We start from the raw sequence: 23,598 nt of genomic DNA, 5'->3' as shown, positions 1-23,598 counted from the left end.
GTAAAACTGTAAGGATTCAATGATGTGTCAAGCTAGACAGTATTTTTTTGTCCTGGCCTTTTCACTGCAGGTGATACGTCGAGAGACTGCTGGCTGTTTCTGGACCCTGGGCCGTGTTTACCCGCCACAGCCTCCCCTTACTCCACCCTAAAGGTGTGGACATTGTTATTTGTTCAACAGATTATTTTCCCATGCAAGGACATCCAGAGCGGGACCGGGGTTGCATCAACCCTGCTGCCTGATGGAGCCCTCAGGAAGCTGACTGGCCTCCACTGTTGTCCCAAACATGCCCAACAGTTCTGCACAATATATACAGGGCTTGTAGTGAACTTTGTTGCTCAGCAGCTACTGTGGCTAGTGGGCTTCAATGCTACTAGCCCTTCAGCAATTCTACTAGCCACAGCTTTGTTGTTGAGGAACTGTGTATAATATGCCAAATCATGAATTCAAGAAACTTTCTTTTTTCCCTCATCAACATGATTAGTCAAATAAAGCACATCTGCTGTGTACATAAACCGCACACTACAGAGATGAGTCAGCCTTCACTGATAGAGGCAGTCACTGAGACACTGGAGACTAAACGCTCTTCTTATTGTTCAGATATAAATAGTCTTTAATATTTACATTTTTCCTGGTCTGACCTATTTACAGCTGATATAAACAGCCAGTGTTTGCTGATTTTGAAATCCAGAATGGCTGATTTTTGTTGTTAAAGGCATAAATCTACAGTCACTGGGGTGCTGGAGCCTATCCCAGCTGTCTACAGTTTATATATGCCTTATATTTACAGCTGTCATTGGCAAATGTTTGGGGACACCATAGTCCAAAAATGACAGCTGATAACAGTCTGATATTTACAGCCGATCTAGGCCTTTATTTACAACCAATATGAGCAAATGTTCACAGCTGATACAGTCGTCCTCAAAATGATTCACACCCTTGTTAATTTTTGTGATGTTTTATTTTGTGATGAAATGAATGCATTTTGTCAAGTTTGTTTATGAGTTACATTTGACCAACAAGTGAAAGACAACAACAATACACATGTCAATAAATTCTTCATTTCATTCATGATTTTCAAAAAATATGCCATGTTCAAAATTATTCATACCCTAGGTTTACTGAGTCCAGTGTCTGTCTTTAATAGTCAATAGCATAGCCTTTGTTCTTTATGATGGCTTCTAGACCAGCGGTTCTCAACCTTTTCAGCCTGGGACCCCCATAATAAAGGTGCCAGAGACCAGGGACCCCCAAAATAAAGCTGCCAGAGACCAGGGACCCCCAAAATAAAGCTGCCAGAGACCAGGGACCCCCAAAATAAAGCTGCCAGAGACCAGGGACCCCCAAAATAAAGCTGCCAGAGACCAGGGACCCCCAAAATAAAGCTGCCAGAAACCAGGGACCCCAAAATAAAGGTGCCAGAGACCAGGGACCCCCAAAATAAAGGTGCCAGAGACCAGGGACCCCAAAATAAAGGTGCCAGAAACCAGGGACCCCCAAAATAAAGCTGCCAGAGACCAGGGACCCCCAAAATAAAGGTGCCAGAGACCAGGGACCCCAAAATAAAGGTGCCAGAAACCAGGGACCCCCAAAATAAAGCTGCCAGAGACCAGGGACCCCAAAATAAAGGTGCCAGAAACCAGGGACCCCAAAATAAAGGTGCCAGAGACCAGGGACCCCCAAAATAAAGCTGCCAGAGACCAGGGACCCCAAAATAAAGGTGCCAGAGACCAGGGACCACCACTGTACCTGAAGGTGGTTGAACAGCTATGAACATTCTAGAATAGTAAAGGGGGAGGTTTATGGGACCCAGCCAAACTGGGGGCCCATGGAGGACAGCAAAACCATGGTCCATTTGAAGTTAAGCTGTGAAAACCATATTTATTTGACCTGAATAATAACCACTCTTATCAACGAAACAAATATCTTTGTTTATTCATTTAGCCTAAAAACATGGGTTAGAATGGGTTAAAAAATGCTAAAATTGGTTAATAATGGCAAAAATGGTGAAAAGGTGGTGAAACTTCTTTTAAAGACCATAAATGGGTTAAAAGTGGCAAAAAATAAACAAAAAATGGGTTAAAGTGGCAAAAATTGGCAAAAAAAAAGTGGTAAGGGAGATTAAAAAGTGGCTGAAAAGGCCTTAAATTGCAAAAAAATGGTGGAAATGTGATGGAATTGGATGAAAAATGGATATAAACTGGCAAAAAAAAGGGTTGAATGTGGTTAGAATGGGCAAAAAGAGGTGTAAAAAGGGTCAACAGAGGCAAAAATAGGCAGAAAGTGGCAAAAAGTGTTGAGAGGTGGCAAAAACAGGCAGAGAAAAAAGTGATGGAACGTGTTTAAAAACGACAAAAATGGGTTTTAAGTGCAAAAATGTGCTAAAATTTGCAAAATGTGTTAAAAAGTGATGAAAATGGCAACAGTGTAATTTAAAAAATATTCTTAGTTTTTTCAAGGCATCTGGAGACCCCCTCTCAGTGTCTCGTGACCCCCAATGCAGTCCCAACCCCAAGGTTGAGAACCCCTGTTCTAGACGGTTCTTGTACGTGTCCACAAGCCTCCTGCATGTCTCCTGTGGGATGCTGGCCCACTCTTCCTTGGCAAAAGCCTCAAGCTGGGTCAGCTTGGTCGGTTTCCTAGCCATCATTCTGGTCTTCAAGTCTCACCACAAGTTCTCAGTCGGACTGAGGTCAGGACTCTGACTTGGCCGTTCTAGGGCGCTGACATCATTGACCTTGAACCATTGCTTTACTACCTTGGCGGTATGTTTCGGATCATTGTCCTGCTGGTTCTTCCAGTTGGGGCTGGAGTTTCTCAGCAGATTCCTTCATCAAGGATCCTGATGTAATCCTCCTTCTCATAATTCCCTGAGCCACTGGAAGAGAAGCATCCCCACAGCATGATGTTCCCACCACCATGCTTGGCGGTGGGCAGAGTGTTCTTTGGCGTGTATGCTTCTCCTTTCTTCCTGCAGACGTATTCAGCATCCACATGGCCAAATAACTGCAACTTTGTCCCGTCAGACTCCAGGATGGTTGACCAAAAGCTGGGATCTTTCTTCAGATGACCTCTAGCAAAGGCCAGGTGAGGCTCCAGATGTTTTTTCCTGAGCAGCGGCGTCTTCCGAGGACTGCGTCCATGGAGATCTCCTCTTTGTAAGACCCGCTCCATGGTGGACCCCCTTCGTCCCTGCCTGGTCAAGCGTTTCCATTAGGGCCTTGTTTGTAGTGTGGGGGTTGTTGTTGACCCCTCTACAGATTTTTCGGGGAAGTTTGGGGGACACCTTACGCTTCCTGCCACACCCACTGAGGTTTTTAACAGTGTTGAACCTCTTGTACTTCTTGATGACGCTCTGGACGGTTGCTACAGGGACATCACACTGCTTTGATATGGCCTTGGAACCCTTTCCTTCACTGTGGGCATTTGCAATACGCTGACGTACAGTCATGGACGAAAGTATTGGCACATCTGGAATTTTTCCAGAAAATACACCATTTCTCACAGAAATTGTTGCAGTTACAAATGTTTTTGGTATACATGTGTTTATTTCCTTTATGTGCATAAGAGCAACACAAAAAATTTGAAGAAAAAAGACAAAATTGACATAATTTTACTCAAACTCAAAAAATGGGCCAGACAAAATGATTGTCACCTTTTAAAACTGTGGGTGAATCATTTTATTTCCAGCATGTGATGCTCATTTAAACTCACCTGTGGCAGTAACAGGTGCTGGAAATCTAGAAATCACAGCTGAAGCCAGTTAGAATGTCTAAAAGTTGACTCAGCCTTTGTGTTGTGTGTCTGTGTGTGTCACACCAAGCATGGAGGAGAGAAAGAAGAGCCCAGAACTGTCTGAGGACTTAAGAAGCAAAATAGTGGAAAAATATGAACAATCTCAAGGTTAAAGACCATCTCCAGAGATCCTGAGATTCCTTTGTCCACTGTGTGTAATATAATCAAGAAGTTTATAACCATGGAGCTGTGGCTAATCTCCCTGGACGTGGATGGAAGAGAAAAACTGACAAAAGAATGCAACGCAGGATAGTTGGAATGGTGGATAAACATCCTCAGTCAACTTCCACACAGATTCAGGCTGTCCTGCAGACTCAGGGTGCAAAAGTGTCAGCTGGGACCATACGTGGTCATCTGAATGAGATGAAGCGCTATGGCAGGAGACCCAGGAGAACCCCACTGCTGACAAAGAGACAGAAAAAAGCCAGACTGGAGTTTGCAAAAATGTACCTGAGTAAGCCTCAATCCTTCTGGGAGAACATTTAGTGGACAGATGAGACTAAGGTAGAGCTTTTTGGAAAAGCACGTCATTCTACTGTTTACAGAAAACAGAATGAGGCCTACAAAGAAAAGAACACAGTACCTACAGTCAAACATGGAGGAGCTTCAAGGATGTTTTGGGGTTGTTTTGCTGCCTCTGGCACTGGGTGCCTTGACTGTGTGCAAGGAATCATGAAATCTGGAGACTATCAAAAGATTTTGGGCCACAATGTAGGGCCTAGTGTCAGAAAGCTGGGTCTGGGTCAGAGGTCATGGGTGTTCCAGCAGGACAATGACCCCAAACAGACCTCAAAAAGCACCAAGAAATGGTTGGAGACAAAGCTGGAGAGTTCTGAAGTGGCAGCAATGAGTCCAGATCTAAATCCCATTGAACACCTATGGAGAGATCTCAGAACTGCTGTTGAAGAAGCACCCTTCAAATCTGAGAGACCTGGAGCAGTTTGCAGAAGAAGAGTGGTCCAAAATTCCAGTGAGAGGAGTAAGAAGCTTGTTGATGGTTAGAGGAAGAGATTGGTTTCAGTTATTTTTTCCAAGGGTGTGAAACCAAATATTAAGTTGAGGGTGCCAACAATTTTGTCCGGCCCATTTTTTGAGTTTTGTGTAAAATTATGTCAGTTTTGTCTTTTTTCTTCAGATTTTTTGTGTTGCTCCAATGCACATAAAGGAAATAAACACATGTATACCAAAAACATTTGTAATTGCAACAATTTCTGTGAGAAATGGTGAATTTTCTGGAAAAATTCCAGGGGTGCCAATACTTTCGTCCATGACTGTAGGTCCTCACTGAGCTCTGTCTTCTTGGCCATGATAATTAGAAAGTTAAAATGACCAGAACACTTTTCCCCTTTTTATACCCCCCTGGAAAGATGCTATTTTTTTGTCATTGTTTAACATTTGGTCAGCAAAAAGGGTATTTATTCCACTGGAACATCTTGAAAAAGTAAAAACAATGGGCACTAACAAAAAAGAACATTTTTGTTGAGATATTGTCAGGGGTATGAATAATTCTGATTCTATTTTCCATGGGGTAAGAACTATTTTGAGGATGACTGTATATGGATTGTAAATTTCAGCAAACGTTGATATCAGCTTATAGATTTTTGTATTCAGGGCTTCTAGATAACAGGTACACATCCTACAAAGAAAACATGGACAAGAAACAGATGTCAGATTAGCTTTTTATTGTCATTTCTGCAGAAATACCACAAAAATACAGAATAAAAACAGTAACTAAAGTGTTTATAGGACGAAAAGCTCCGTCTTTATTCTCTATACCTTTAGGTTACACTAGCTTTGTTACAATAAAATCATTTGTTAGAATAAGACAAAGAAGCTGGGGAGGAAAGTTGTGTGCATAGCTTATAACAAACCTCCAGAAAAAAGGACAAAAATATATAAATAACTGTTTTTAAAGGTTACTAAAGGCTGCTGTGGCGTAAACCAGAATCCAAACCCATCGATCCACCAGTGGTTCATCCCCAAACGTGAAAAAAACGTGTGATTAATAAACTAAATATACAAACAGGGTAGTGAGAAGACGATGTGTGCAACTGGTACAAAGAGCTGGATTCAGCTCGTAGTGTGAGCGAGACGTGAAGAAAAGATGGAAATAACGGTCATGGTGACGGTCGACAGGCTTAAAAACATTTCTATTTGTAAATCAGGGGGAAATAATAGAATCAGGTTTAGTTTTCGTTCCTTTGTTTGCTGGTAGGCAGAATCAAAATCACTGTCATGTTCTTGTTTTCAGGTTTGATATGTACAGAGGCCCTATAGCACGGGTGTCAAACTCGAGGCCTGGGGGCCAAATACGGCCCGTGCAGCAGTTATACCCGGCCCACCAGATCCTTTGATATTTTTGTTCTAACTGTCCCATCAGTATGAGGTCTGCAGATTTCCTCAAGTATAAAAATGTAAACTTATCCTGATGATTTAAGAAATCCTTGTTAAATCCCAAAATCTGAAAAAGTAAGGAGAAAAAATATTTAGATAAGAAGTCAGGAATGTGGGCAAAAATAATTAATTTGTATTTTAATCTCATATTTTCAATTTTGCATCTCACTATTAGGACTCAAACTTAGGATTTTGACTTTAATTTCATACTTTGAGCATTTCAACTCATAATTTTGACTTCTCATAGAAAATTTTGAGCTTTAAGGTTCATAATTCTACATTTCTAATCAATATTTTGACCTTTAAAATCAGGGGTGTCAAAGTCAATCACAGCAGGGGTCCAAATCTGAATTTAGGTCTAACCTGAGGGCCGAACAGGGTCAAGATTTAACCCAAAACTGTCAACTGTGTTTTCACAGGTAATGAATTTTGGGGGAAATTAAACAGTGATGATAAAAGTTTTTCAGATTTCTTAAAAAAAAAAAAAAAGTCAGAATGATGAAATATCACAGCATCAAAAAATCTATGATAAAAAGTCAACTTTATAAGTCTTAAAGCTCAAAATAAAAAATTAAAAGTCACCAAAGGTCTTTAAAATGCAAATATATGAGATGGAGAGTTAAAATCATGAGTTTAAAGGTCAAGATGAGATAGAATACAAAATCAAGAGTTTAAAAACTCAAAAAAAGAAAATAAAATTCAAAATTGTGACGCTTAAAGATCAAAATATGAGACACAATTCTTGATCGGGGTTTAAAAAGTGAAAACATGGGATTAAAAACAAAGTTAGGAGTTTGAAACGTCAAGGTCTGATTTAAAATGGAAAACTGTGAATCTTAAAGGTCACAATAAGAGAAAAAAGGTCAAAATCATGAGTTTAAAAGGTCAAATATGAAATAAAATGTGTTATCATGAAATTAAAAGTCAAAATATGATTCTCAATTTTAAATAGTGAGTCTAAAAGGTCAAACTATGGGATTATTTAGTCAAAGATTGGAGTTGAAAATATGAGATAAAATTCAAAATAATTGGTTAAAAATGTCAAAATATCACTTAAAAATTAGAATTATGAATCTTAAAGTTCAAAATATTATATTAGAAGTAAAACTTATGAGTTGAAATGCTCAAAGTATGAAATAAAAGTCAAAATCCTAAGTTTGAGTCCTGATTGTGAGATGCTAAATTGCAAATGTGAAATTAAAAGACAAATTAATTTCTTTTCCCACATTCCTGACTTCTTATCTAAATATTTTTGCTCCTTACTTTTTCAGATTTTCTGACCTAACAAGGAAATCCTAAATCATCAGGATAAGTTTTCATTTTTATACTTGAGGAAATCTGCAGACCTCAGACTGATGGACAGTTAGAACAGAAATATCAGATCATCTTAGGGCCGGATTTAACTGTTCCACGGGCCGGATTTGGCCCCCTGGCCTTGAGTTTGACACCTGTGTTTTACACCAATTTTGTATTTTATCTCAAATTTAAACTCCTTACTTTGACTTCATAATCCCACAGTTTGACCTTTTAGACTCAATTTAAATTTTGAATCATATCTTGACCTTTAATTTCATGATTACACATTTTATGTCATATTTTGACCTTTTAAACTCATGATTTTGACCTTTTTTCTAATACATTTGCCTTTTAAAAAAATTATTTTTCAATTTCAATTTAATGCTTAGACCTTTTTCGAACTAATGAATTAAATTTTCTCAGACTGTGAGCCTTTAAACTTTCTTCTTAATCATTTATCATCAGTGCTACGTTTTTTTTTTTTTTTTTTCATATTTTATTACTGGTGAAACAAGGTTGACAGTTTATGGTTGAAAAGGTGACCCTCTTAGACCCTCAGGTTAGACCTGAATCCTGAATCCAGCCCCTGCTGTGACTGAGTCTGACACCCCTGATCTGAAGGGGACATCAATGGAAGGTAAAATAATTCATGTTCATTTGAAACTCTACAATGATCCGGGGAAGGAACGACGGCCCACAGTTATAAAACAGATCTGCAGATTTTAAAGCCCCACATGTGGCATTTCCAACAGACCCAGTATAGCGCCTGCTTAATACCAACAATTCAGAACACAAATGTAAAAGCTGTGTCACAGGGATTTAATTGTGGAAAGGGGAAATCTGCAGCTTTTAAAATAGAAATAACTTCCCTCTAATGTGACCTGAAAATGTGTTTTAATGCCTCAGCAGTTTCAAAATGCCAGCCAGTGAAAGTAGAGAGGTGGTAAAAGAAGAAGACCTGGGGGTTTTGGTGGTAAGAATGTATTAAGGGCTGATCATGACCTTCACCTTGAGATTTGTGGAAAGTCTGAAGAAAATCCCTCGTTTCACAGGATTTTACCGGACTTCAGACGTCATGAGAGGAAAACGCCTCCAGCCTTGGTGGTCGCCGGCGTGGAGGTGAATAATTCTTGTGGTTTACTAAAGCAATTTTTTCAACTAGTGTAGAGTTTAAATTTGCATATATGTTAATTTTATATAAAGACATGAGGGAGAAATACAGCAGAGCCATGCTGTGGTTAAAATACAACTATATTAATGTCATAGAACCAGACTGGATGAAACTTCACTAATAACATGAAAACTTTCAATCGAAATAACTTCTACAGATAATCCTTGGCTTTGTCAGGAACCAGGGAACAGGTAGCTGCTGGGATTAACAACATTTGTGGGACTATAACATTAAAATCTGCAGATCTGTTTGTGCTTCCTCATGTCTTTGGGCTGTTAGAACGTCAGAGGAGAAAAGGCAAAGATTGTGGCTCATTATAAAGTTTCTCATCGTCACTAGAAAGTTTTGTGCAGATCTATTCCATCTTTCAGGATGACTTTCATGGCCGATGGCCGTCTCTGTAGCTGAGACGTGTCCGAGAGTTTCACACACCCTCAAAAACCTCCATGAGGATCCAGACCTTCACTGTCAGCATTGGGTCATCTCTTTAGCGCCCAAAGGGTTAAAAAATAAACGCTATTTGTAAAAATAGTGCACAAGCGTTTGAACAACTCCGCAAACCAGGAGGTACAAATCAGAGCAATCTTAACCGTAAGCTGTGAGTAGAAGCCTCAATGTTTCCCTGATGCTTACTGGAATAACTGATGTTTCAGATTTAGGTTAATGTCCCTTTAGGGCCTCCATAGCTGTGTCTGTTGATATTAGTTTTGTGCTGCACCAAATAAGTGATCTAAGGGGTCACTGTGGAGTCTTTAGATCAGGGGTGTCAAACTCAAGGTCTGGGGCCCAAATCCGGCCCGTGCTGCAGTTAAACCCGGCCCACCAGATCATATCATATTTTTACTAAAACTGGTCCACCAGTCTGAGGTCTGCAGATTTCCTCCAGTATAAAAATGTAAACTTAACCATGATGATTAGTAATATTCTTGTCGAGTCATAAAAATTTGAAAAAGTTTAAGTAAAAATATTTTGATAAAAACTCAGGAATGTGGGAAAGAAATCTGTGTTTTCTCTATATTTTCAATTTTGCATCGAACAGTTTTGACTAAAAGTTATAGTTTTGACTTTTTATTTCATATTTCAACCTTAACATGTGATAACTGACTTTTAATGTCATATTTTTACCTTTTAGATTCATAATTTAAAATTTTAAATCCTATTTTGACCTTTAAAAATCATGTTTTTTGACTTTTTTTTTCATGTTTTGATGTTTTTCAACTCCTAACTTTAACTTTTATCAAATTGTTTTTACCTTAAAAACTCCTGATTTTTAATTCTATTTCCTATTTTGACATTTGAAACCCCTGACTTCTATGTTTGCCACATATTTTGACTGTTAAAAATCATGATTTTTAATTTTATCTCAGTTTTTGACTTTGAAAATTCGTGGTATCAGTGTTCTCTCTCATATTTTGCCTTTTTAAAACATTATTTTGACTTTAAATGTCACATTTTACCCTTTAGACCAAAAAGTTTGACTATTTATCTCAGATTTTGAGTTTTCATCATGTTCACCTTTTAATCCCAAAATCATTTATAATCAGCGCCAAGTTTTTAACCCCCATAATTCAATTCTGGTGAAAATAAGGTAGGCATTTTATGGTTACATAATGACCCTGTTAGGCCCTCAGGTGAGACCCAGGTTCAGAATCCGGCCCCTGCTGTGACTGAGTTTGACACCCATGATTTAGATCGTCATGTTCTGATTTTTATCCTTTAATTATTGATCTATAGAAGTTTTTAATCCTGTTTTAATGCCAGATTCAAAAGACCATGGATTTAAACATTCTCTGCTTGTCTGTTTTTTCCTCCAAAGTCTAAACACAAAACATCTGACACTCAAGTTAAATCATTTTCAGATTAAAAGACCTGCATTCAGCAAAGAGACTGTCAGTTTTGCCCCTTTTTACAAACAGAAAAATTTGATTTTAAGACTCCCTTCGTAGAGCTCAAACTTTCCTCTAAAACAAACATAAAACCTCTAAACCAGCCGGCTGGTTTGCCCTCCTCCATGTTTGTCTGAGCTAGACTAACTTGTTTCTGCCTCTGTGGTGTTTGTTGGTCTGAAAACAGGAGAAGAACAAACCCAAAAACGCCACAGAGCCACGTGGAGCAAAATGAGGCAGCCTGTTGCTCCACCAGGGGGCGACAGAGACCGTGACAGTCACAGCTGCTGCTGAAATCCTCCAGCTGTCCTCCATCAGGACTGAAAGTGAAAGCAGAACAGTTTGTACCACAGACAGAGGGCCTGTTTAAACTCTGCATTAACACCCGTTTGGTCTTTCAGACACCAGCAGTCTTCACTTTAGAGCAGTGTTACTCAACCCTGCTCAGCCAAAGAGCCAAATTGTTGAAAAGTACCTTTGCTAGAGCCACAGTCCAAGCGGTGAAGCAAAAACAGCTTGAAGAAGCAATAAAAATAAGCTAAAGGTGGCAAAAATGGTCAAAAAGCAACAAAAATGGGTGAAAAGGGGTGAGAATGGGGAGGAAAAGTGGAAAGGGGGACAGAAAGTAGCAAAAAAAATTGGTAAGGAGTGACAAAAAAATGAGTTATAGATTACATAAAATGGTCCAAATGTGACAAAAAAAATAGTGAAAAGGGCAAAAATGGGTAAACAAAAAGGAAACAAGTGGTATTAGCGGCAAAAGGTAGCTGGAATGGGTGAAAAATGGTGAAAGGGGGCAAAAATGGGTAAATAGTTGCAAAAAGTGTCAAAATGGGCCTAAAAGTAGGGAAACGGGGTATTTAATGGCAAAGATAGCATAAATGGGTGAAAAGTGGCAAAAACTGGTGAAAAAAGGCAAAAATGGGATAAAGTGGCAAAAAGAAGAGGTAAAAATGGGCAAAAAAAGATGAAACAAGTGGTATTAAATGGCCAAAGGTAGCTTAAATGGGTGAAAAGTGGCAAAAAGAATTGTGAAAAAGGGCAAAAACTAGGAAAAAAGTGGTAAAAGACGTGGCTAAAATGGACAAAATCTAGGAAAAAAGTGGTATTTAATAAAACGTAGCTTAAATGGGTGAAAATTGGAAGAAAAAAGGTAAAAAGGGGCAAAATGGGATAAAAGTCGCAAAAAATGGGTAAAAAGTTGATATAAAAGTGTCAAAATGGGAAAAAAGTAGGAAAAAGTGGTATTTAATGGCAAAAGGTAGCTTATATGGGTAAAAGGGGCAAAACTGGTGAAAATGGGCAAAAAAGTTTCCCTTTTTAAGGTTTTCTGGTGAATAATTTTTAACTAAGACATGAAAGAGCCATAAATCATCACAAAAGAGCCACATGTGGCTCCAGAGCCAGCGGTGAGTATCACTGCTGTAGAGGATTCCTGCTTGGTAACAGAATGGCAGACAAGTGTTAAATTTAAAGTATAAACAGGACCCAGCTGATTTTTGTTCAGTTTCCACTTTTCTGACTGTAAATTAGAAAAATCTCTGCTGAATGTGATCCTTCATGAAGACGGAGCCACACTGTAGTGAGTAACGCAGAGATTAATAGTGGGATTCCCAGAAAAGGCGACTACAGAGACGCTTCCCTCCTCCCCGTCACCAGCACGCCATCGGTGCTTTAGGCTCATAGGAGAGAACGTCTACAGGCACTCAGTGGTTCAGCCACGTTTCCCCGATCAACGAGGAACGACTTCAAAAAGACTAAAACGATGGAGTTCTTGCAGCTTCACAGCTGCTAGACTCTTCACTCATCCAGTGCTGACGTGCTGCCTGTTAGATTTGGGCTTCAATGATCCAGTTTTTGACTCATTTTAACGTTCTTTCATTGTGGAGACGTTCACAGCTAAAGCTGTTTCAACGTTTTCATGAAGAAGAACAAAAATGACTAAGAAATCCTACAGATGAGAGTTAGGACTAAAAACTAACACATGGTCTGTAAAAAAAAACCCCAACATTTATGAGGAAAAAAATCAAAATTTTTGAGATTATAAAGCTGTTTCTTTACAAGACAATAACCTCACAATCTTTGAGTTTAAAAAGTTGTAAATTTTGACTTTACAGACTCAATTTTTTTTAGTTTTAACAGGAAAAAATGTACAAGGAATCAAACTGAATAAGTGGTTTGATCACCCCAGTTTACAGAAATGCCTCCTTTAAGTCCAGGTGATAATTTAAACTCTTTGCACATCTTACAACCAAACTATCAATGCACACATACCTACAAGAGCATCTACAAATTTAAGTCTGAATTTTTATACTTTTTCAGTTTTATTTATTTCTATATTTAATGTTTAGTTCCTGTACACAGAGCAAAGCTAACCAGAGTCAAATTTCATTGTTGTGTAAGCAAACTTGGCCTGTAAAGCTGATCCTGATATTGTGATTATTCTGGGCTTAAGATCTCCTTATTGATCAGTCCTAGTAAGAAGTCTGTAGAGGATTTTCTTTCTTGTAAGCATTTTCAACGGTCACGTCTTTTTCAACCATATAATCTCAAAAGTTTTGGTTCTCATGAACCCACGTTTTAAACTCAAAAGCTTTTTCTCATTATTGTGAGTTTTCAAACACGTAAATTTGGAGGTTTTCCTCATAAATGTAAGGATCCTCTCTGGGTGATTAAATGAGACTGGATCATTTTAAAACTGGGAGCCAAAGTACTGGTCGTTGTGAAAACCTTCCTAGGATCGTCCAGATGGTTTTAGCATCTGAACTTTGACCTTTTGCTGTTCAAACGGAGGGAAAATCGGAGCGTGATCCTCTTAAATTCGTAGTGTTAGGGGGTGAACATGTGAACGGAGTGCAGACAGACACAAACTTCACATAAAGTGCAAACTGACGAGGTTTTCTCCTCATGGCATCAGACCAGCTGAAGCTCCAAGAAAACTACAGAGACAGCAGACGCGGCGGTCCTCGGGGTCGACCTCTGCTCTCCGTTTAGTGGCTCTCGATCACCACGGGCTCGTAGCCGCCGGCAGACACCCTGAACAGACAGAAACACATGACATGAGGGAGGAGGAACAGCTTTCATTTATTTGGACTGATGTGGAACAGAAGCTCTCTCCTACAGAATACATCACTAATCATCGACTGGCGGCCCGGGGGCCACATCAGGCCACCCAAAGCTTCCTGTCCGGCCCCCGAAAGATCATTAAATTCAGAAAAGGAGGAAAAGAAGATTTTAAGAGTATCCTTTAGCTTTAAATGTCTGCAGCTGTTAAATCCATCCCACAAACAATCAATACTGAAATAGTTTTAGAATGACCTAACATTTGATCTGTTTTTACAGAAATTTACTGTCAAAATTAGTCGATATTTAAAAAAATGGTTAAGGTTGGCAGAAGTGTTGCAAAAATTGGCAGAAAAAAGTTGTGAGAAGAGGTTAAAATGTGGCAAAGATTAATAATTGAGTGGCATAAAGGGGATAAAACTTCCAGAGAAGGTGTTTAAAGGGGGTTAAAATCTTTCAAAAATTGGGTTAATGAGGCAAAAAGGGGCAAAAAGTGTCAACAATGGGTTAAAAGTGGGGAAAATGGTTATAAAGTTGCAAAATTAGTTGAAAAAAAATGTATCAAAAGGGGTTAAAAAGTGGAAAACAAAAGAAGAAAAGTGGTAAAAATGGATAAAAGAGTGGCAAAAAAGGGGATAAAACATGCAGGAAACGTGGTTTATAAGGGGTTAAAATCAGGCAAAAATTGGGTTAAAGAGGCAAAATGTATCAAAAAGGGGTTAAAATTGGGAAAAATGCTTTTAAACATGCAAAAATTGTTGGAAAAATGTATCAAAAGGGGTTAAAAAGCAGCAAAAACAGAAGAAAAGCGGCAAAAATTAATAAAAGAGAGGCATAAAGGGGATAAAACGTGCAGAAAAGGTGTTTAAAGGGGATAAAATCTTTCAAAATGAGACTTAACGTGTCTGCAGGTTCTCATTCATCCAGCTCATGACTGGCCAAACCTGGTTAAGGTTCTCGAAAATGTTCTACCTCTTTAAATTCTAGAGAACATCTTTTAACCCCTTTTATTACATTTTTTTCCAACAATTTTTGCAACTTTAAAACCCTTTTTCCCACTTCTAACCCATTGTTGATACTTTTTGTCTCTTTCTGCCTCATTAACACTACAGTAAATAGTTTATTTTTTAAAAAGATGCTGTTTTTTTGCAAATTGCAGATTTCATTTTATTTTCATTTTTACCACAGTTTATAAAGATGAGTGTGTTTCAAAAATAAGGTTATGAACACACTCAAATTTTTTTTGTGATTTGAAATGATATGTGCAACTTTTTTACAATCACAATTTTGAGGGATACAGCTGTGACATCTCTGTATTTAGGAAAATGTGTAAAAAAAAACAAAAAACACTTTTCATTTTTCTTGTGGTTTTTTGCATTCTAGAGCAATCTAATTTATTACTATGGCCATATCACATACATATCATTAAGATTTGGGTTCTAAGGGTTGTAATAATGCATAACCAATGCAAATACTCTAAAAAAATGTCACTACAGCATGTAAAAATGTATATATGCTCTTGCGAACTTGTTCTATGTTGGGTCATAAAGGGTTGTAGCGCCACATTATATAATAACGCCGCATTATGTAATAATGTAATACATTTTCAATTCATTATGTAATAACGCCTCATTTTGTAAGCCACTAAGTGGTTAGGATTAGGGCAAGGTAGCAGGGTATACGCTGTTATTACATAATGCGGCGCTACAAGGGTTAAACGTAACCATGTTATGATTCCTTTATATCCTTTATTTAAATTTCTGATTTTTAATGCAAAAATATGTAGACAAACTCTTGCACTCTGTCAAAACGGTAAAAAGTAAAAACGTGAAAAAGAAAGAATAAAAGCAGAAGGGATTCAGTAATAATGACTGAATGAATGAAAGTGAAAGGGTTAAAGGTAGTCAGAGACACACAGATAAAAACAGAGAGAGGAGAACATTAGTGAGAGCTGGTGGACCTCTGACCTGTTCCCGAGCCTGATTCCACTCAGCGCCGTAGTTCCGTCTCTGCTGACGAACAGACGCAGGTTACTGTCTGAAAACCACAAACACAAACGGCGTCAGTGAACGGAAACCAGACGACATTTAGAGGCACGATAAAAGATAAAGAAACATGAGGAGACTGTTTACATTCAGCCATCACTGCTGGATATTCCGGTCAGCTGTCAGTGATATTACTAGAAAGTGGAAGCGTATAGGAACAACAGCAGCTTAGCCATGAAGAGGTAGACCAGGTAAATTCACAGAGCGGGGTCAACGACGGCTAAGGATCATGGGTAAAAGTCTCCAAGTCTCTGCTGATTCCATCGCTGAAGGGTTTTGAACTTCCTCTGGCATTAATGTAAACACTAAAACTGCAGCAGGAGCTTCATGAATGGGTTTCCATGGTAACAGCTGCATGCAAGCCTCACATCACCAAGTCCAACGCCAAGCATCAGACACACGGCCTGTGGAGCAGTGGAGACGTGTTCTGTGGAGTGACCAATCATCTTCTCTGTCAGTCAGATGGTGAGTCTGGGTGTGGAGGATGCTGGGAGAACGTTACCTGTCTGACTGTGAAGTTTGGTGGAGGAGGGATAATGGTATGGGGCTGTTTTTCAGGGTCTGGTCTAGACCCCTTATTTCCAGTGAAGGCCGATCTTAATGCTTCAGCAGACCAAGACATTCTGGACAATGCTATGCTTCCAACTGTGTGGCAACAGTTTGGGGAAGACCCTTTTCTATTCCAGCAGGACTGTGGCCCGGAGACCAAAGAAGGACTAGAAAGACCTGGTTTGATGAAGAACTGGTCTGGTTCATACAGAGTCCTGACCTCAACCCTATCTAGCACCCTTTGGATGAACTGGAACAGAGATTGTGAACCAGGCCCATAATACAGGGAATTTTTGGCAAGTCTAGAGTTTGGAAAAATAAAATCCAGATCCTCTCTTGAACTTCCTGTTCAGGATGGACATGTTGGCCTTCACTGAGCATCTTAAAGTCATTTGTGAACAAACATTTAGCAGATTTTCTCTCTGACCATGTCAGCCCTTCTCCGTACCTTCAGTGTTGTTGATGTCTGCAAAGTTCTGGCTTTGGACGATTTTTTCCACGATGTCGTCAGCGTCTATGCGGGTGTCGTTCACCCAGGAGGGGTGACTCTCCACCGAGTCCTGCTTCCTCCTGAAAACAGAAGAACCAGAGTTTAAATAAAAATAGCCTGAGCTCTCTTTAACCAATGACTGGACTCTTTGTGTACCTGGGGGGCCTGTTTGGGGGTAGGACAGGCCTTGGGGGTCTTGGGGGTCTCTCTGGACGTCCAGCGTCCTTGTCCCCATCTGCCGGCGTGTCAGTGGTGAAGCCCAGTCCACCTGAGGTGCTGCTACCTGTGGAGGTGTTCCTACGGTGGGTGAGGTCGGACAGGCTGGAGGAGCAGGAGTGCTCAGTGCTGTAGCCTGCAGGATGGGGAGGAGAGGAGAGGACGGGGAGGAGAAGAGAGGACGGGGAGGACAGGAGAGGACAAGGAGGACAGGAGAGGATGAGAAGGACAGAAGAGGACGGGGAGGAGAGGAGAGGACGAGGAGGAGAAGAGGGGACAGGGAGGACAAGAGAGGATGAGGAGGACAGGAGAGGACAGGGAGGACAGGAGAGGACGGGGAGGACAGGAGAGGATGAGGAGGACAGGAGAGGTCGGGGAGGACAGGAGAGGACGAGGAGGAGAACGACAGGGAGGAGAAGAGAGGACAGGGAGGAGAAGAGAGGATGGGAAGTAGAAGAGAGGACATGGAGGTGAGGAGAGGACTGGGAGGACAGGGGGGCATGGGGATGAGAGGAGTCCTCAGAACACATGATCGACATGATAATGGGACATAAGCGGAGCACTTCAGACCAATTCTTGACTTCCTAAAATATTATCATTGGACTAGAGATGATTAGAATCCCTAATTTTGTAGAGAATCTTTACTGAAGTAAAAATATAAATCACCTCTGAGCTTTAATGAATCCATGGGTTTGGATTTGTTACCTGAGATTTTGCTGTGCTGACTGGCGTAGCTCGAGTTACGAGAGTGACCCGACTGAAAGATTTCTGCAGACCCTGACTGGTTCACTTCTGATTCTTCGAGGAGACCTGAAGGTACAAAAAACATGAAAACATCGGATTCAGAAACCTCATAGTTAATCACTTTGAGTCTTAAATCTTCTGCAGGATCACCCTGAGCTTTTAGCTCACATTTACTCTACTTACCATCAGGAATGATCCTTTAAAAAGTCGACCAATGAAGGAACTGATTTTATTGTCTACCTTCTGTTGTAAAGAAACCTAAATACCACTGAGGGATAGTTTCCTTCTGAGGTACAATCACAGCTTAAACTCCTTTTATTCCTGACTAGAGTCCACAGTCCTAGTTCTTGTACCTGAGCTGATGATAGAGGGTCTTTGTTTGCCGACTCGGCCCAGAGAAACCCCTCCAGCGGGCCCAGGTCCAGGCTCGGCCGTCCCCTCCCCCTTACAGTCCAGCTGCAGGGTGTGTTCCCGTCCGGGGATGGAGATGGACTTGGCCGTGCTGGGAGGTCTGCAGGACAGAAAAAACAACAAGGCTTATCAATGTGGAACAGATTCAACGAGCACAGAGCCACCGCTCTACTGAGCACGCTCGGACCAGATTTATTGTTCTGACTGCTGGGAAAGTGAGTCAGTGCAGAAACAACAGCCGGAGAGAGATAATATTATTACTGTTTAATAATCAGGTTAGACGGGAGAAAAAGAGCAGGACACCAGGAAATGACAACTTATTCAGGAGGAAAACCATAAATCTGAGAGAGCTGTTTACTGGTTATTATTAGAAGGTTTCAAGAATGAAGTTTAGCTGAGTCTAGAGAGGAAGTAAAGATTTTAATATCAAACACTTCTCTTTAAATGTGCCTTAAATCAAGAGTGTCAAACTCAATCACAGCAAGGGCTGGATTCTGAATTTGGGTTTAAGCTGAGGGCCTAACAGGTCAATATTTAACCATTGACTGTCAACCTCAGTTTCCCCAGAAATAAATTATGGGGGTAAAAAACTTGGCACTGATGATAAATGATTTTGAGATTAAAAGAGGAACATGATAAGTTAAAAACTCAAAATCTTCGATAAAAAGTCAAAATTGTAAGCTTAAAAGGCAAAAACATGACATTTAAAGTCAAAATAATGTTTTTAAAAAGCTAAATATGAGATAGAGTACTAAAACCATGAATTTTAAAAGTTTAAAAATGAGATTAAAGTCAAAATCAAGAGTTTAAAAGGTCAAAATAAGAGATATAATTTCAAAATCATGAGTTTAAAAAAGCAAATATGAAATAAAAATCAAATTCATGGATTTTAATGGTAAAAATGACATGAAAGTGAAGTTTGGAGTTGAAAAGTTCAGCAAAACTGAGAAAAATTCAAAATCACGATATTCAGCAATTAAAACATGAGATAAACATTGAAATCATGAGTTTAAAATTTCAAAATATGAGATATAATTTCAAATTCATGATTTTTAAAAGTCAAAATATGAAATAACATTAAAAATCATGAATTTTTAAGGTAAAAAACTTGATAAAAGTCAAAGTTACGAGTTCAAAAAGGTCAAAACATGAGTTTAAATGTCAAAATCATGACTTTAAAAGGTCAAAATAGGGTTTTAAATGTAAAATTATGGATCTAAAAGATAAAAATATGAGATAAAAAGTCAAAGTTATGAGATGTAAAGGTAAAATCTGAAATAAAAAGTAAAAACCATAACTTTTAGTCATAACTGTGAGATGCAAAACTGAAAATATAGAAAAAACAGAGATTTCTCCCTCATTCCTGACTTTGTATCAAATTATTTTTGATTCTTATTTTTTCTAATTTTTATGACTCATCAAGGATAAATTATCAGGTTAAGTTTACATTTTTATACTGGAGGAAATCTGCAGACCTCATACTGGTGGGACAGTTTTAATGAAAATATCATATGATCTGGTGGGCCTGGTAAAACTGCACCACGGGCCGGATTTGGCCCCCGGGCCTTGAGTTTGACAACCCTGCCTTAAATGAACACTTTAACATGTACTTGTTTGGATTCACTCCAATAGTCAGACGGATCCATTTCCATGTGATTAACCCTTCAGAACAGTGGTTCTCATGGTGTGATGTGGCACACTGGTGTCTGTGAGGCAAGTTAAGGTGTGCCTTAGAGTGTGTACAACCATGCCAGATTAAAATAACTATACAACAGCTAAACACACTTTAACATGTGTTTGCACTGGTGTTTTTGGGTTCTATTAGTGATCAAGATAACCACTTTTAAAACTCACAGTATCATAATGTATCAAAATGTTCAAAAATCAGACAACCTCTTAGACAGCTAGATTTTTTTCTGCAGTATTTTCTCACAGTGCCTTTACTTGGTACGCAAATATTTTGGAGAATTTAGAGTAAAAATGACTATAAACAGGTACTAAAAAGTTTGGATAGGCTACAGCAGATTTCTTAACCCATAAGAGCCCACACTCACAGCAATATTATAGCGGGGCATTACACAGACCCAGCAGAGCATGTACAACACATTCTGACTTTAAAAAACAGGATATGATATATATGTCACGTTGGGCTTCCGTGGTTAATTTATTATCATCTATTATAGGAAAATACATGTATATTCCAGTCTTGATTTAACAAAAAAATTCATTTTAGAGGATTTTTTCAACACAGAAACCCGGTGAATGGTTCCTCCACAGTCATGATTTATTGATGACATCGATGCATGTGTGCTGGATCGGTGAAATAGCCGCTTTTTAACCCCTTTGCACCACTGTTTCTGTTCATTTATGCCACTTTTTTCCCACTCTTTGCCCATTTTTCCCCATTTCAATCCACTTTTGAACCCCATTTTCCTACTTCATCTAGCCGTTTTTCCAACTTTTTCCCACTTCATACCCTTTTTGCCACTTTTCAAAAGCTTTTCACCATTTTCCACCCAGTTTGGCACCATTTTAACATTTCTGTAACCCATTTTTGCCTATTTAAAAAAAAATCTGCAACTATATTTTACTTTTAGTCATTTTTCCCACTTTGAACTAACTTTGCTCATTTTTTCTTACCTGTTTTTACAGATTTATCTGCCTATTTTAACCTGTTTTTGCCTCTTCAACCCATTTTGGTCTATTTCCACACATTTTTGTCACTTTTAACCACTTTTTACTATTTTCTTCACATTGTTTCCTCTTTTTGCATTTCTATAATAAATTTTTGACATTTTAATCCCATTTTAATCCCATCTCTCCCCTTATAGGCCACCTTGACTGTAAAATTATTTAAAAAGCCTTTTTTGTATTGATTTAAATATGGTGTGCCTTAGGTAAAAAAAAGTTTGAAACCAGTGATCTAGATTATGATGTGACTGGGGAGCCATTGGTCAAAGCTCATTGGATAAGGTAAATGTTAAGAAAGAAGATTTTTTATGGTTTTAAAAATTGTTGATCATTTTATATATAAACTTATTTGTTTTACAGTTAAATCTGGAGGTTTAAGGGTTTTGATGTTTTTCACCCCATGTCTCGATCTGCTTCAGAGAAATACAGATTTTACTAGATGTTAAAATCATGTGCAGCTTTTTCAGAAAACCCTCAGGACTTGAAGGTCTTAGTGTTTGATTCGGGCAGCTTTAGGTCTAAAAGGGTGAAACACTCACGTTTTAAAACACGGATCTCCAGACAGAAGGGTCATCCCAATGATCACCTGAAAAAACATAAGGAATAAATTTACTCACACATTTTCAGAAAAATAGAGAGCAGATGGCATCAGACAGGCTCCTGATATCTGTGAATCTTCACTAGTATGAATGTGGACAAAATGATGAAATATGTCCAACATAATCCACTCTATTTTATTTTACTGCACATTTCAAAAACACTGATGTTTCCTGAAGGGCTGAACAGAAACAAAACCACACAAATAAAAAGACAAAACTCCATAAATAGTTTTTTAAATTATGAGGTATAGACACGATGAAGACGTAAAAACAATAAAAACCCAGGGATTAAGAAAATAAAGGCATCTGCTGCTGAGTTAAAAGCTGAAAAATAAAAATCAGACAACATGAGAACATTAACGTACAACTCCAAGGATGTGAAGTAAAACTCTCTGTCCTGGTCAGGTGATAATCATCACACTGCAAATCGTCAGTTCTTTTCAAAATAAGATAACCAGTACCTGACTATAATCCCTAATCAGCTACATAACAAACAGTAATGTCTGAGAAGCCCCCCCCCCCACGTCTGACCCATATTCCTGTTAAAGATTAAAGATGATAAACATGTTTGAACTCAAACGTCTGTTTTCTGTTTCTCCTCCTGTAATAAAATTTACTGGCTCTGTTCGGGGGTAAATTCCCGTCTGAGCTCTCCCAAAGGAGCGACATGACTAAACTCCTCATGACTGTTTGGCACGTTGTTTATCTGTGTAGTTTGTGTTCACAGCCTCTGGGTGGCGTTGCAGGGTTCCTCTACTCCTCGGTGAATAAACCAGACGTCCTGAGTCAACAGAGACAGAGACTGATTCAGCAGCAGAGAGATCTGCATAATCAGTGAAGCTGCATTATTTTAGCTGTCGTTTGATCAATACTTCTTTACTTTACAGGAGGTTATGGTCTAAAAATACTAAATCATGGTATCCTGCAGCCCAATCAGCTCTTTAAAGCTTTATTTGGTCCAATCATAAGTCCAGAATATAAATATAGATCTGCTTTGTAAGCACATGAAGAGAAACTGTTGATCTGCTCAGGCTGGATGTGTTTAAGATTCACAGAGTAAAATATAAATCTTTAATACTGTGGACTGACTTACTCAGCTATGGATTCCTCATTTGTATAAATACGTTAAGTTTTGGCTCAGTGGGTAGAGCCGGCCTCCATACTGGGGCTAGAGTCCTCAACACACTGGCTGCAGGATTAGTTCTCGGTCTAGTTGTTTGTGTCTTCCCCCACTCTCTCCCCATGCTTCCTGTCTCTCTTCAGCTGTCCTGTCTAAATAATAAAGGTAAAAAGCATCTTTGGAGTTTGAAAACTCCAAGCAGGCTCCCACGTGTTTCTCTCAGAGGACAGTCTTCAACTCTCCTCTCCTCCATAAAGTGATGGTTCTCCTTCCTGAACTTTGTCCCATCTCCTCCAGGATCTCTGCCGCCCAGTCAGAGAGACCATCAGGTTCTTGGTCTCCTCTCTCACTAAGGTCCTTCTCCCCTGAGGGTGACCAGCTCTAGGAGAGTCCTGGTTGGTCCAAACTTCTTCATGTGAGAATCCTGGAGGCCACTGTTCTCTTGGGAACCTTCAGAGCAGCAGAAATGTTTCTGTAGTCTTCCCCAGATCTGTGCCTGTCAACAATCCTGTCTCTGAGCTCTGCAGCTCCTCTGACCTTTGATCCCTTAGTTTTTGCTCTGATATCACTGTCAGCTGTGAGGCCTCCTATAGAGAGGGGCGTGGCTTTAGAATCATGTCCAATCAGGTTAATTTAGCACAGGTGGACTCCAGTCAAGGGGCAGAAATATCTCAGCAAAGACCAGAGACATGAAGGATCCTGAGCTACATTTACAGAGCTGTTTAAAGGCTCTGAATACTGATGTCAGTATGAGATTTAAGTTTTCTATTTCTAATAAGATTGCAAAAATTGTGTTTTATTCTGTTTTCACTTTGTCATGACAGCGTACCGAGGGTAGGCTCATGAGAGAAAAAAAATTTTTTTTTTGACTGTCGCATCAGGATGAAACAGAACAAAAATTAAAAAATGAAGGGGGGCGCAGATGGCCTAGTGGTTTAAGTCAGTCCCCATGTACACGGACGGCCCGGGTTTGAATCTGGCCTGTGGCCCTTTCCTGCATGTCTCTCTCTCCTCCCCGTTTCCCTAGAAAAAATAAGTAAATATCTGCAAATTTTCAAGAAAATATTAAAATTCTCCAGATTAAAAGTCATTAATTAAGAGAATATATTAAAGTTAAAATGTAAAATT

General features: G+C 39.2%; 1 protein-coding gene across 1 annotated transcript in view; it reads right to left on the bottom strand.

Moving 5' to 3' along the window:
* Nucleotides 1-11,851: 11,851 nt before the first annotated feature.
* Nucleotides 11,852-23,598, bottom strand: part of fam102aa (family with sequence similarity 102 member Aa) — a 59,669-nt gene continuing 47,922 nt past the window's right edge. The window contains exons 6-12 of the mRNA XM_041786434.1: nt 21,291-21,337; nt 18,003-18,160; nt 17,611-17,715; nt 16,846-17,041; nt 16,648-16,769; nt 15,573-15,642; nt 11,852-13,578 (exon numbers count right to left, since the gene is read on the bottom strand). Of these exons, the coding sequence (XP_041642368.1) occupies nt 13,533-13,578; nt 15,573-15,642; nt 16,648-16,769; nt 16,846-17,041; nt 17,611-17,715; nt 18,003-18,160; nt 21,291-21,337 (744 nt within the window). The 3' untranslated portion in view covers nt 11,852-13,532. The remainder of the gene's footprint in view (nt 13,579-15,572; nt 15,643-16,647; nt 16,770-16,845; nt 17,042-17,610; nt 17,716-18,002; nt 18,161-21,290; nt 21,338-23,598) is intronic.

This window comes from Cheilinus undulatus, linkage group 5, assembly GCF_018320785.1.
Source record: "Cheilinus undulatus linkage group 5, ASM1832078v1, whole genome shotgun sequence".
In the NCBI taxonomy this organism is placed as follows: domain Eukaryota; kingdom Metazoa; phylum Chordata; class Actinopteri; order Labriformes; family Labridae; genus Cheilinus; species Cheilinus undulatus.
The sequence above is the reverse complement of the archived record's forward strand: the minus strand, read 5'-3'. Positions and strand labels throughout refer to the sequence as shown.